The 13175-nt window shown below is 42.5% G+C and overlaps 1 protein-coding gene across 10 annotated transcripts in view; it reads right to left on the minus strand.

Moving 5' to 3' along the window:
- The window catches only part of LOC112264953 (plectin), a 159127-nt gene that overhangs the window by 52697 nt on the left and 93255 nt on the right, over positions 1-13175 (minus strand). For 7 of the 10 annotated variants that reach the window (XM_024441885.1, XM_024441883.2, XM_024441881.2 and 4 more), the window contains exon 2: positions 3459-3520. In XM_024441885.1, coding sequence (XP_024297653.1) covers positions 3459-3520 — 62 coding nt within the window. Of the gene's footprint in view, positions 1-3458; positions 3521-9219; positions 9733-13175 lie in introns of those variants that run through there. The other 3 variants (XM_024441886.2, XM_024441882.2, XM_024441880.2) reach the window with 2 other exon arrangements.

Here is a 13175-nt window from a genome sequence, read left to right on the forward strand (position 1 = left end):
ACCAGTCAAAAGTTTGGACACACACACATTTTTCTTTATTTTTTAAAAATGTCTACATTGTAGAGTAATAGTGAAGACATCAAAACTATGAAATAACACATATGGAAACCTGTAGTAACCAAAAATGTGTTAAACCTAAAAAATATTTTATATTTGAGATTCTTTAAACTAGCCACCCTTTGCCTTGATGACAGCTTTGCACACTCTTGGCATTCTCTTAACCAGCTTCATGAGGTAGTCACCTGGATTGCATTTCAATTAACAGGTGTGCCTTGTTAAAAGTTAATTTGTGGAATTTATTTCCTTCTTAATGCGTTTGAGCCAATCAGTTGGATTGTGACAAGGTAGAGGTGGTATACAGAAGATAGCCCTATTTGGTAAAAGACCAAGTCCATATTATGGCAAGAACAGCTCACATAAGCAAAGAGAAATGACAATCCATCATTACTTTAAGACATGAAGGTCAGTCAATCAGACAATTTCAAGAACTTTGAACGTTTCTTCAAGTGCAGTCGCAAAAACCATCAAGCGCTATGATGAAACTGTCTCTCATGAGAAACGCAACAGAACAGGAAAGGAAGACCCAGAGTTACCTCTGCTGCAGAGGATAAGTTCATTAGAGTTGCCAGCCTCAGAAATTGCTGGTCAAATAAATGCTTCACAGAGTTCAAGTAACAGACAAATCTCAACGTTAACTATTCAGAGGAGACTGTGTGAATCAGGCCTTCATGGTCGAATTGCTGCAAAGAAATAAAGGACACCAATAACAAGAAGAGACTTGCTTGGGCCAAGACACACGAGCAGGTGGAAATCTATCCTTTGGTCTGATGAGTCCAACTTTGAAATTTGTGTACCACCTGCCGTGTCTTTGTGAGACACAGAGTAGGACAACGGATGATCTCTGCATGTGTGGTTCCCTCTGTGAAGCATGAAGGAGCAGCTGTGATGGTGTGGGGGTGCTTTGCTGGTGACACGGTCTGTGATTTATTTAGAATTCAAGGCACACTTAACCAGCATGGCTACCACAGCATTCTGCAGCAATACGCCATCCCATCTGGTTTGCGCTTAGTGGGACTATAATTTGTTTTCCAACAGGACAATGACCAAAAAGACACCTCCAGGCTGTGTAAGGGCTATTTGACCAAAGAGGAGAGTGATGGAGTGCTGCATCAGATGACCTGGCCTCTACAATCATCTGACCTAAACCTAATTAAGATGGTTTGGGATGATTTGGACCGCAGAGTGAAGGAAAAGGAACCAACAAGTGCTGAGCATATGTGGGAACTGTTTGAAAAGCATTCCAGATGACTACCTCATGATTTGCTGCTTCAGTGTCTTTAGATATTTTTTGTCAGATGTTACTATGGAATACTGAAGTATAATTACAAGCATTTCATAAGTGTCAAAGGCTTTTATTGACAATTACATGAAGTTGATGCAAAGAGTCAATATTTGCAGTGTTGACCCTTCTTTTTCAAGACCTCTGCAATCCGCCCTGGCATGCTGTCAATTAACTTCTGGGCCACATCCTGACTGATGGCAGCCCATTCATGCATAATCAATGTTTGGAGTTTGTCAGAATTTGTGCGTTATTGTTTGTCCAACCGCCTTTTAAGGATTGACCACAAGTTCTCAACAGGATTAAGGTCTGGGGAGTTTCCTGGCCATGGATGTTTTGTTCCCCGAGCCACTTAGTTATCACTTTTGCCTTATGGCAAGGTGCTCCGTCATGCTGGAAAAGGCACTGTTCGTCATTGTTCCTGGATGGCTGGGAGAAGTTGCTCTCGGAGGATGTGTTGGTACCATTCTTTATTCATGGCTGTGTTCTTAGGCAAAATTGTGAGTGAGCCCACACCCTTGGCTGAGATGCAACCCCACACATGAATGGTCTCAGGATGCTTTACTGTTGGCATGAAACAGGACTGCTGGTAGAGCTCACCTTGTCTTCTCCGGACAAGATTTTTTCCGGATGCCCCAAACAATCGGAAAGGGGAGTCATCAGAGAAAATGACTTTACCCCAGTCCTCAGCAGTCCAATCCCTGTACCTTTTGTAGAATATCAGTCTGTTTCTGATGTTTTTCCTGGAGAGAAGTAGCTTCTTTGCTGCCCTTCTTGACACCAGGCCATTCTCCAAAAGTCTTCGTCTCACTGTGCGTGCAGATGCACTCACACCTGCCTGTTGCCATTCCTGAGCAAGCTCTGAACTGGTGGTGCCCTGATCCTGCAGCTGAATCAACTTTAGGAGACGGTCCTGGCGCTTGCTGGACTTTCTTGGGCGCCCTGAAGCCTTCTTCACAACATTTGAACCGCTCTCCTTGAAGTTCTTGATGATCTGATAAATGGTTGATTTAGGTGTAATCTTACTGGCAGCAATATCCTTGCCTGTGAAGCCCTTTTTGTGCAAAGCAATGATGACGGCACGTGTTTCCTTGCAGGTAACCATGGTTGACAGAGGTAGAACAATGATTCCAAGCACCCTCCTTTTGAAGCTTCCAGTCTTTTATTCGAACTCAGTCAGCATGACAGAGTGATCTCCAGCCGTGTCCTCGTCAACACTCACACCTGTGTTAACGAGAGAATCACTGACCTGATGTCAGCTTGCAATTCATCTGATCACTCTCCATAGCTTTCTGGAGTATATGCAAATTGCCATCATACAAACTGCGGAAGCAGACTTTGTGAAAAATGTATATTTGTGTCATTCTCTAAACTTTTGGCCACGACTGTACATGATTCCATATGTGTTATTTCATAGTTTTGATTTGTTGACTATTATTCTACAATGTAGAAAATAGTAAAAATAAAGAAAAACTCTTGAATGATTAGGTGTGTCCAAACTTTTAACTGGTACTCTAAATGTGATATTTCAGTTTTTTAAAATTAATTAGCAAAAAATAAATAAATCACAAATCTTTTTTTGCTTTGTTATTATGGGGTATTGTGTGTAGGTTGATGAGGGGGAAAACAATTTAATCAATTTTAGAATAGGGCTCTAACATAACAAAATGTTTCTGAATGCACCGTATAGGGAATATGGTGCCAGTTGGGATGCACGCACTTTACCTTGTAATGAGTAAACCTTCTCTAATATTTTATCAGCATATCCTATTCCAGTTGAGAATGTAATTCATCTATCCAGATCAGAGCCACAGAACACAATCACTTAGTTGCAAGTGATTTCCTCAATGAGCCTCTAAACTGGTATGTTGTCCTGTGTATCACATGTGTATGTGCACTGCAATGTTATAACTCCCGTGTAGCTGCTTTCCTACAAAATTGCTGAATGAATTATGGACCCCTATAAAATACACGGATGAGATGACCACATTGAATATCAATGAGCTGAATCTAGTTGTACATGTTTTTTGGGGAACACCCCATTACAGCTTCGGGTATTGTCAAGTTTAGAGTAGATGTGGGATGAGCTCAAGTGAAGTGTTATATGTCCTCATCTTACCTTCATCAAGTGCTTGTTGACCCATTTTGTGAAGGTCTTCTTCTGTACCCGGTCCCGTTCATCTATGGGACAGAGAGAAAGTGATGGTCTATATCAACAGCATACAGAGACTCAACTTCAACTAAGAGACCAAGAGTTACATAGCTACAGAATTCTGTCATCTGTGAGGTAATGTCTATGGGGGATCACGAAAAGTGTGGATAGTTCATACAGTTAAGTGGGGTGGTATGCTCACATTCATAACACATTTGTCCCAAGTGCTGGATCAGAGAGGACAATAATAGAACAAAAAAATTGTAACATAAGATGGGTGAGGGGGAGTACTTTACAGTGTTACCATTTGCTGCTCAACTGGGAAGAGCATCCTCCCTGAGTAATACCATTCTCAGGTCTGTGTTTGATTCCACCGTATGATTACTAACTCTAGGGGACTGTCAACGCATGTCTGATTATGGGCAAGAGTGAAAACTGTCCTGCTATCACTATCCACATCTACCAGCAGCAGACATGAGTAGTATCAGTACCTTCCGGCGCCGACAGAGATGGCCGCCTCGCTTCGCGTTCCTAGGAAACTATGCAGTTTTTTGTTCTTTTACGTGTTATTTCTTACATTTGGTACCCCAGGTAATCTTAGGTTTCATTACATACAGTCGGGAAGAACTACTGAATATAAGAGCAATGTCCACTCTCGATCAGTACGACCAGGAATATGACTTTCCCGAAGTGGATCCTTCCCGAAGCGGACCCAGGACAACGGAATGGATCCCAGCCTGCGACCCAAAACGAAGACGTTGTAAAAGAGGGAAACGTAGCGGTCTTCTGGTCAGGCTCCGGAGACGGGCACATCGCGCACCACTCCCTAGCATACTACTCGCCAATGTCCAGTCTCTTGACAACAAGGTTGATGAAATCCGAGCAAGGGTAGCATTCCAGAGGAACATCAGAGACTGTAACGTTCGTTGCTTCACGGAAACATGGCTCAATCGAGAGACGCTAACGGAATCGGTGCAGCCAGCTGGTTACTTCACGCATCGCACCAATAGAAACAAACATCTTTCTGGTAAGAAGAGGGGCGGGGGCGTATGCCTTATGATTAACGAGACGTGACCACAACAACATACAGGAACTCAAGTCCTTCTGTTCACCTGACTTCGATTATAATCACAGCCGTATATTTTCCCCCCCAAGCAGACACATCGATGGCCCTGAACAAACTTTATTTGACTCTTTGCACACTGGAACCCACATATCCTGAGGCTGCATTCATTGTAGCTGGGGATTTTAACAAGGCTAATCTGAAAACAAGACTCCCTAAATTGTATCAGCATATCAATTGCGCAACCAGGGCTGGTAAAACCTTGGATCATTGCTATTCTAACTTCCGCGATGCATATAAGGCCCTCCCCCGCCCTCCTTTCGGAAAAGCTGACCACAATTCCATTTTGTTGCTTCCTGCCTACAGACAGAAACTAAAACAAGAAGCTCCCGCGCTCAGGTCTGTTCAACGCTGGTCCGATTAATCTGATTCCACGCTTCAAGACTGCTTCGATCACGCGGACTGGGATATGTTCCGCATTGCGTCCAACAACAACAACATTGACGAATACGCTGATTCGGTGAGCGAGTTCATTAGAAAGTGCATTGATGATGTCGTTCCCATAGCAATGATTAAAACATTCCCAAACCAGAAACCGTGGATTGATGGCAGCATTCGCGTGAAACTGAAAGTGCGAACCACTGCTTTTAACCAGGGAAAGGTGACCTGAAACATGACCGAATACAAACAGTGTAGCTATTCTCTCCGCAAGGCAATCAAACAAGCTAAGCGTCAGTATAGAGACAAAGTAGTCACAATTCAACGGCTCAGACACAAGAGGTATGTGGCAGGGTCTACAGTCAATCACGGATTACAAAAAGAAAACCAGCCCCGTCACGGACCAGGATGTCTTGCTCCCAGGCAGACAAAATAACTTTTTCGCTCGCTTTGAGGACAATACAGTGCCACTGACACGGCCCGCAACCAAAACCGGCGGACTCTCCTTCACTGCAGCCGACGTGAGGAAAACATTTAAACGTGTTAACCCTCGCAAGGCTGCAGGCCCAGACGGCATCCCCAGCTGCGTCCTCAGAGCATGTGCAGACCAGCTGGCTGGTGTGTTTACGGACATATTCAATCAATCCTTATCCCAGTCTGCTGTTCCCACATGCTTAAAGAGGGCCCCCATTGTCCCTGTTCCCAAGAAAGCTAACGTAACTGAGCTAAACGACTACCGCCCCGTAGCACTCACTTCCGTCATCATGAAGTGCTTTGAGAGACTAGTCAAGGACCATATCACCTCCACCCTACCTGACACCCTAGACCCACTCCAATTTGCTTACCGCCCATATAGGTCCACAGACGATGCAATCTCAACCACACTGCCCTAACCCATCTGAACAAGAGGAATACCTATGTGAGAATGCTGTTCATCGACAACAGCTCAGCATTTAACACCATAGTACCCTCCAAACTCGTCATCAAGCTCGAGAACCTGGGTCTCGACCCCGCCCTGTGCAACTGGGTACTGGACTTCATGACGGGCCACCTCCAGGTGGTGAGGGTAGGTAACAACATCTCCACCCCGCTGATCCTCAACACTGGGGCCCCACAAGGGTGCGTTCTGAGCCCTCTCCTGTACTCTCTGTTCACCCATGACTGCGTGGCCATGCACGCCTCCAACTCAATCAAGTTTGCGGACAACTCTACAGTGGTAGGCTTGATTACCAACAACGACGAGATGGCTTACAGGGAGGAGGTGAGGGCCCTCGGAGTGTGGTGTCAGGAAAATAACCTCACACTCAACGTCAACAAAACGAAGGAGATGATTGTGGACTTCAGGAAACAGCAGAGGGAGCACCCCCCTATCCACATCGACGGGACAGTAGTGGAGAGGGTAGTAGGCTTTAAGTTCCTCGGTGTACACATCACAGACAAACTGAATTGGTCCACCCACACAGACAGCGTCGTGAAGAAGGCGCAGCAGCGCCTCTTCAACCTCAGGAGGCTGAAAAAAATTCTGTACTGTATACATATATACTGTACCCTATATCATCTACTGCATCTTTATGTAATACATGTATCACTAGCCACTTTAAACTATGCCACTTTGTTTACATAACTTACATTACTCATCTCATATCTATATACTGTACTCGATACCATCTACTGCATCTTGCCTATGCCGTTCTGTACCATCACTCATTCATATATCTTTATGTACATATTCTTTATCCCTTTACACTTGTGTGTATACGGTAGTAGTTTGGAATTGTTAGGTTAGATTACTCGTTGGTTATTACTGCATTGTCGGAACTAGAAGCACAAGCATTTTGCTACACTCGCATTAACATCTGCTAACCATGTGTATGTGACAAATACATTTGATTTGATTTGTATAATGTTTTCCACGCAGCCTAACAAGGCACCTGATCCAAGCCTGGCAAGTCCAATGCCAAAGCAACCCAACTCTCACTTCCCTATTCAGTCTCATTCTGTACAGTAACACAGCATTAAGATTATACAGTATAATACAGTATCTATGGTTGAACTATAGAGACGGCTTGAGAAAGTAAACATGGAGTACAACTCAACTGTATCAAAACACAGTCTAGCATGGGAATTTAAGCTATTATTCCTTCATAAGCCATCTGTGACTTGAGAAACAGCGTTTGATTTCATCCTCAGGATAAGCTCTTAGATCAAAGCAGATGTTGTGTGACAATGAGAAAGAACAGAACAATGTCAGGGACTGGTGAGTCATGGGGCAGGGAAACAGAGGAGAGGATGTGCCCCACCAATGCCAAATCCCTTTACTGGTACTGCCTGTGAGTCACACATGCATGGCGTCTTGGAAAAACTGCACCAACACAGAAGTGGCATCGTGAGGCACCACACACAAGCTTTCCTGTCGTGCCAATGCAGCATCCCCATGGTAGGCAGCCAAGTCAAATCCCCCTCAGTTATGTTTTTAACAGTAAGGCTACATCCAATTGGCACTCTATTCCCTATATAGTGCACTACTTTTGACCAGGACCCATAGGAATCTGGTCAACGGTAGTGCACTATACAGGGAATTTGCGACACAGACTAAGAGTTCCACTGCTGTGACACCGACTATGATCTACAGAAGCAAAGGTCAAGGTGTAACTGAAAAAAAAAAAAAAAAAACATTCCAGTTCAAAAAATAGCAATGGGAACTTAAATCCATTTATCCTGATTGTGTGTTCTTTGTTGAAAAGCTCATATGCAGTCTGGAACACTTTACTCCGAGACATGGCTATACCCTTTCCTAGTCTGAGAAACTGAAACAAGGCTTAAAGTTAAGGGTTAGCCTTTCCTAGTCTGAGATACTGAAACAAGGCTTAAAGTTAAGGGTTAGCCTTTCCTAGTCTGAGATACTGAAACAAGGCTTAAAGTTAAGGGTTAGCCTTTCCTAGTCTGAGAAACTGAAACAAGGGTTAAAGGGTTAGCCTTTCCTTGTCTGAGAAACAGACTGAGGTTAGATTAATTGGGGAGGTATCCGATCTCCTTCAAAACCTTCATAGTCTACTCCTACTGCCATAGTAATAAATAGTGCTCTCAAAAACAGCCAGACTATTTTTATTGGTCTATTCTCTCAGCAAATATGTATTTAGCAGTGGTGGAAAAAGTATACAATTGTCATACTTGAGTAAAAGTAAAGATACCTTAATAGAAAATGACTCAAGTAAAAGTGAAAGTCACCCAGTAAAATACTACTTGAATAAAAGTCTACAAGTATTTGGTTTTAAATATACTTAAGTATCAATAGTAAATGTAATTGCTAAAATATACTTAAGTATCAAAAGTAAAATTATAAATAATTTCTAATTGCTTATATTAAGCAAACCAGACGGCATCATTTTATATAAATGTTTTATTTACAGATAGCCAGGGGCACATTCCATCACATAATTTACAAATGAAGTGTGTGTGTTTAATTAATCTGCCAGATCAGAGGCAGTATGGATGACCAGATATGTTCTCTTGATAAGTGCGTAAATTTGACTATTTTCCTGTCCCGCTAAGCATTGAAAATGTAACGTGTACTTTTGGGTGTCAGTGAAAATGTATGAAGTAAAAAGTACATTGTTTTCTTTGGGAATGTAGTGAAGTAAAAGTAAAAATAGTCAAACATATAAATAGTAAAGATACCACAAAAATATATATATATTTACTTAAGTACTTTACACCACTGGTATTTAGTTATGGTCCACAACCTTATGTTTTAATTGACTTGTCCTAAAGTAATCTGCTAAAGAAAACTTGAGTGACACTTTAATAAACCAATAAGGCTGGACAAAGCCAGTGACACATAAAGGGGTGTGACATAACATGGCAGTGCTGTGACAGTAATGGACAATGCCTCTGTTTGTATATTTTACTTACATGAAACAAACTAACTTGGACTAGTTGTTTATAATTACATAGACATAAACTGTCATATCTGCCGACAGTTGGGTAATCACAGGTAATCCTACACAATACAATCTAACAAGCGAAAGCTAAATATTTCAACACAGTCACATAATTTGAGGAAATCATAACTCGGGAAAAAACATTAGTTACTCAAATCAAATAAAAGCTCAATAAAGTGAAGCATTTCGACCAGATGAAACCAAGCAAAGTTCTGTATTTCTTTTTGATAAAAATGAAAACTCCAACTAGACTAGTCAAAACTATTAGACACCATGATAATTCTACCTTTCCTTCCATCGGTGGCCTTGAGCATCCCCTGGTAGTAGTATCCGTCAGTGAAGACCCTGTCACTTCCCACACTGTCACTGGAGTAGGTTCTGTAAACCGGCTGCATTGACATCCCACTGTCAGGTAGGTGCAGTTAACTCAGAGAAGTAACAGTAACAAATACAGTTTGTAAGGTTACTCTGTCTAGTCTCTGAGACTTCTGCTTCTCCTTACTGCTCAAAACGCCGCTTCATAAAGAGCGTGTAGTCAAGTGGGTGTGTTCTAGCTCAAGACTGTCCCTGCACATGCCTTCTCTCCCCTTTATCCCTCTCTGTTCTCACTCTCTTGAGACTTTTTTTTCCTCTTGCTTTTGCAAAATGCATGCCTGCAGGCTACAATGTCAGGGCCCGTCATTCACTGCTCTGTGTTGTGTGTACTGAAAGGGAACATCCCATATCCTTCCAGCCCAGCCCACCCTGGCCAAACCTCTGCCTAGCTGGGCACCTCCCTGAGGGAACAGATAAGGAGGCTTACAGCTAGACAGATTTACTAGACAAAAATACAGAACCACAGGTTTCCCCCTGGAAGAAATGTTTTTGTTAAAAGCGCCATAGAAATAATTGTGAAGGTTTCGTATCCATACACAGTTTTCATGAAAATACTGATGCGCTTCACCTGCTAGACAGTGTATTCTGCTTAATCCTATTCCAACGACTTGACAAACTTTCACAGGACAGCCAAAAGAGCATTTGATTTTCTAAGTTTGCATACAGGAGCAGAAAAACAGCAAACAGTCAACGGAAGAAAAACAATCCTAGATGAGTGGACGTTCCCCTACTCTTACTCATGAAGGAAAGGTTTAGGAATGAATGCTATTCAATGACTACAGCTCAGTGTTCAACACAACAATACCCTCAAAGCTCATCACTAAGCTGACGATCCTGGGACTAAACACCTCACCTCACCAACTAACTAGAATGTTCCAAACACACCAAGGCAGTCGTGAAGAGGGCACGACAAAGCCTTTTCCCCCTCAGGAAACTGAAAATATTTGGCATGGGTCCTCAGATCCTCAAAAGGTTCTACAGCTGCAACATCGAGAGCATCCTGACTGGTTGCATCACTACCTGGTATGGCAATTGCTTGGCCTCCGACCGCAAGGAACTACAGAGAGTAGTGTGTACCGTCCAGTACATCACTGGGGCTAAGCTGTCTGCCATCCAGGACCTCTACACCAGGCAGTGTCAGAGGCAGGCCCAAAAAATTGTTGAGGACCCCAGCCACCCCAGTCATAGACTGTTCTCTCTACTACCACATGGCAAGTGGTACCGGAGTGCCAAGTCTAGGATGAAAAGGCTTCTCAACAGTTTTTACACCCAAGCCATAAGACTCCTGAACAGGTAATCAAATGGCTACCAGGACTATTTGCATTGTGTCTCCCCCCAACCCCTCTTTTATGCTACTGATACTCTCTGTTCATCATACTGTATATGCATAGTCACTAACCATATCTACAGTGCCTTGCGAAAGTATTCGGCCCCCTTGAACTTTGCAACCTTTTGCCACATTTCAGGCTTCAAACATAAAGATATAAAACTGTATTTTTTTGTGAAGAATCAACAACAAGTGGGACACAATCATGAAGTGGAACGACATTTATTGGATATTTCAAACTTTTTTAACAAATCAAAAACTGAAAAATTGGGCGTGCAAAATTATTCAGCCCCCCTTTAGTGCCACCTTTTTCAGATTACAGCTGTAAGCAAACAGTTTTCACATCGAGAGACTCCAGCAAAAAGTTCAGTGAGGATCTCTGAATGATCCAATGTTGACCTAAATGACTAATGATGATAAATACAATCCACCTGTGTGCTCCATAATCACCAGTCCCTCTCCGTGCCACCACCATGTTTGAAATGCACCTGCACTGTGATAGTCTCAGAGGTCCGTTAAAAGCGCAGTCTTGGTAGATTTGCAGTGGTCTGATACTCCTTCCATTTCAATATTATCGCTTGCACAGTGCTCCTTGGGAGAGCATCATGAAGAACAAGGAACACACCAGGCAGGTCCGAGATACTGTTGTGAAGAAGTTTAAAGCAGGATTTGGATGCACTGAAAGTAAAGGGGCTGAATAATTTTGTCACGCCCAATTTTTCAGTTTTTGATTTGTTGGGAAAAAAAGTTTGAAATATCCAATGAAATGTCTGAGACTTCCAGGTGCATTTTCATGATTGTGATTCCATCATTACTTGTCAACATTGATCATTGATTCTTCAGTTTGCTGCAAAAAATACAGTTTTATATCTTTATGTTTGAAGCCTGAAATTTGGCAAAAGGTCGTTTTATATCTTTATGTTTTCAATTTGGCAAAAGGTCGCAAAGTTCAAGGGGGCCGAATACTTTCGCAAGGCACTGTACATGTACATACTACCCCAATCAGCCTGACTAACCGGTGTCTGTATGTAGCCTCGCTACTACTATTTTTCACTGTCTTTTTACTGTCGTTTTATTTCTTCACTTACCTATTGTTCACCTAACACCTTTTTCGCACCATTGGTTAGAGCCTGTAAGTAAGCATTTCACTGTAAGGTGAACTACACCTGTTGTATTCGGAGCACGTGACAAATAAACTATTGATTTGGCCATACAACCATATAGTAACAGTCCACTAGAATCTGCTATAGCCACTCAGGGCTCCATGTGTTCTGGCCAGTGGTAAGTGTGTGGTGAGAGAGAGGAAGAGTGTACATGCAACTAAAACTACCACAGCCCATGCTGAATGAAAGGCCTGTATTATAGCAGACCAGACCAGGGTATAGTACAAGGCAATGGAAATAAGTCATCAGGCAATACATCAAATGGCACAATCACAAGGGAACCCTTAATTATGAACGGTCTGTTTCCATCAGTACAGAATTAGAGGGAAACCTCCATCAAGAAATGTTTTCATCAAGGAGTCAGTATACAGTGGAGGGTTGACTCGGAGCAGACTCCAAGTCTGTGTCCCAAATACCACCCTATTCCTTATATAAGGAAGCCAGTGTCTGAATTTAATGGAGGACATCAAAACAATAGTGTTTTGGTGCTGTGAGTGTGCCTCACTAGATAAAAACATCCCATATGTCCATAACTAACAAATATATATATCTGGTGAAAGTTGAAACTGGACATGGACTTCACTCAGAAGACAGTTATGATGATTTGGAGGGGTCAAGGCCATAGCACAAGTCCAGGCAGACATGCTAGCGGGCGGCAGAAAGCCCCCTTCTCCCTTCACAGGTCTCCACAGGTGTGTTGCATAGCACCCAAATACCTCTTACACCTTCAACCCTCTAGACCATACATATTTCTCTTTCAAAGGGGACATTCATGATCATGAAGAAGAGCAGAGAGAATACTTTGGATGCCTGCTTAAGACACTGGCTTGTTTGGGCTTGAGTAGTGGGAAGTGATGACACTGCTCTTCTGCCAAGTCCTGTATCTCCGCAGGGCAGGTAAACTTAGAAAGCATGAAAAGAGCATATACCGTTGAAGTCGGAAGTTTACATCCACTTAGGTTGGAGTCATTTAAAACTCGTTTTTCAAACACTTCACAAGTTTCTTGTTAACAAACTATAGTTTTGGCAAGTCGGTTAGGACATCTACTTTGTGCACGACACAAGTAATTATTTCACTTATAATTCACTGTATCACAATTCCAGTGGGTCAGAAGTTTACATACACTAAGTTGACTGCCTTTAAACAGTTTGGAAAATTCCAGAATATGATGTCATGGCTTTAGAATCTTCTGATAGGCTAATTGACATAATTTGAGTCAATTGGAGGTGTACCTGTGGATGTATTTCAAGGCCTACCTTCAAACTCAGTGCCTTTTTTCTTGACATCATAGGAAAAACAAAATAAATCAGCCAAGACTTCAGACATAGAAATTGTAGACGTCCTTTTCCAGTCAGCCTCTTATCGTATTGTATACT

This window comes from Oncorhynchus tshawytscha, linkage group LG13 (assembly GCF_018296145.1).
Source record: "Oncorhynchus tshawytscha isolate Ot180627B linkage group LG13, Otsh_v2.0, whole genome shotgun sequence".
Classification (NCBI taxonomy): Eukaryota; Metazoa; Chordata; class Actinopteri; order Salmoniformes; family Salmonidae; genus Oncorhynchus; species Oncorhynchus tshawytscha.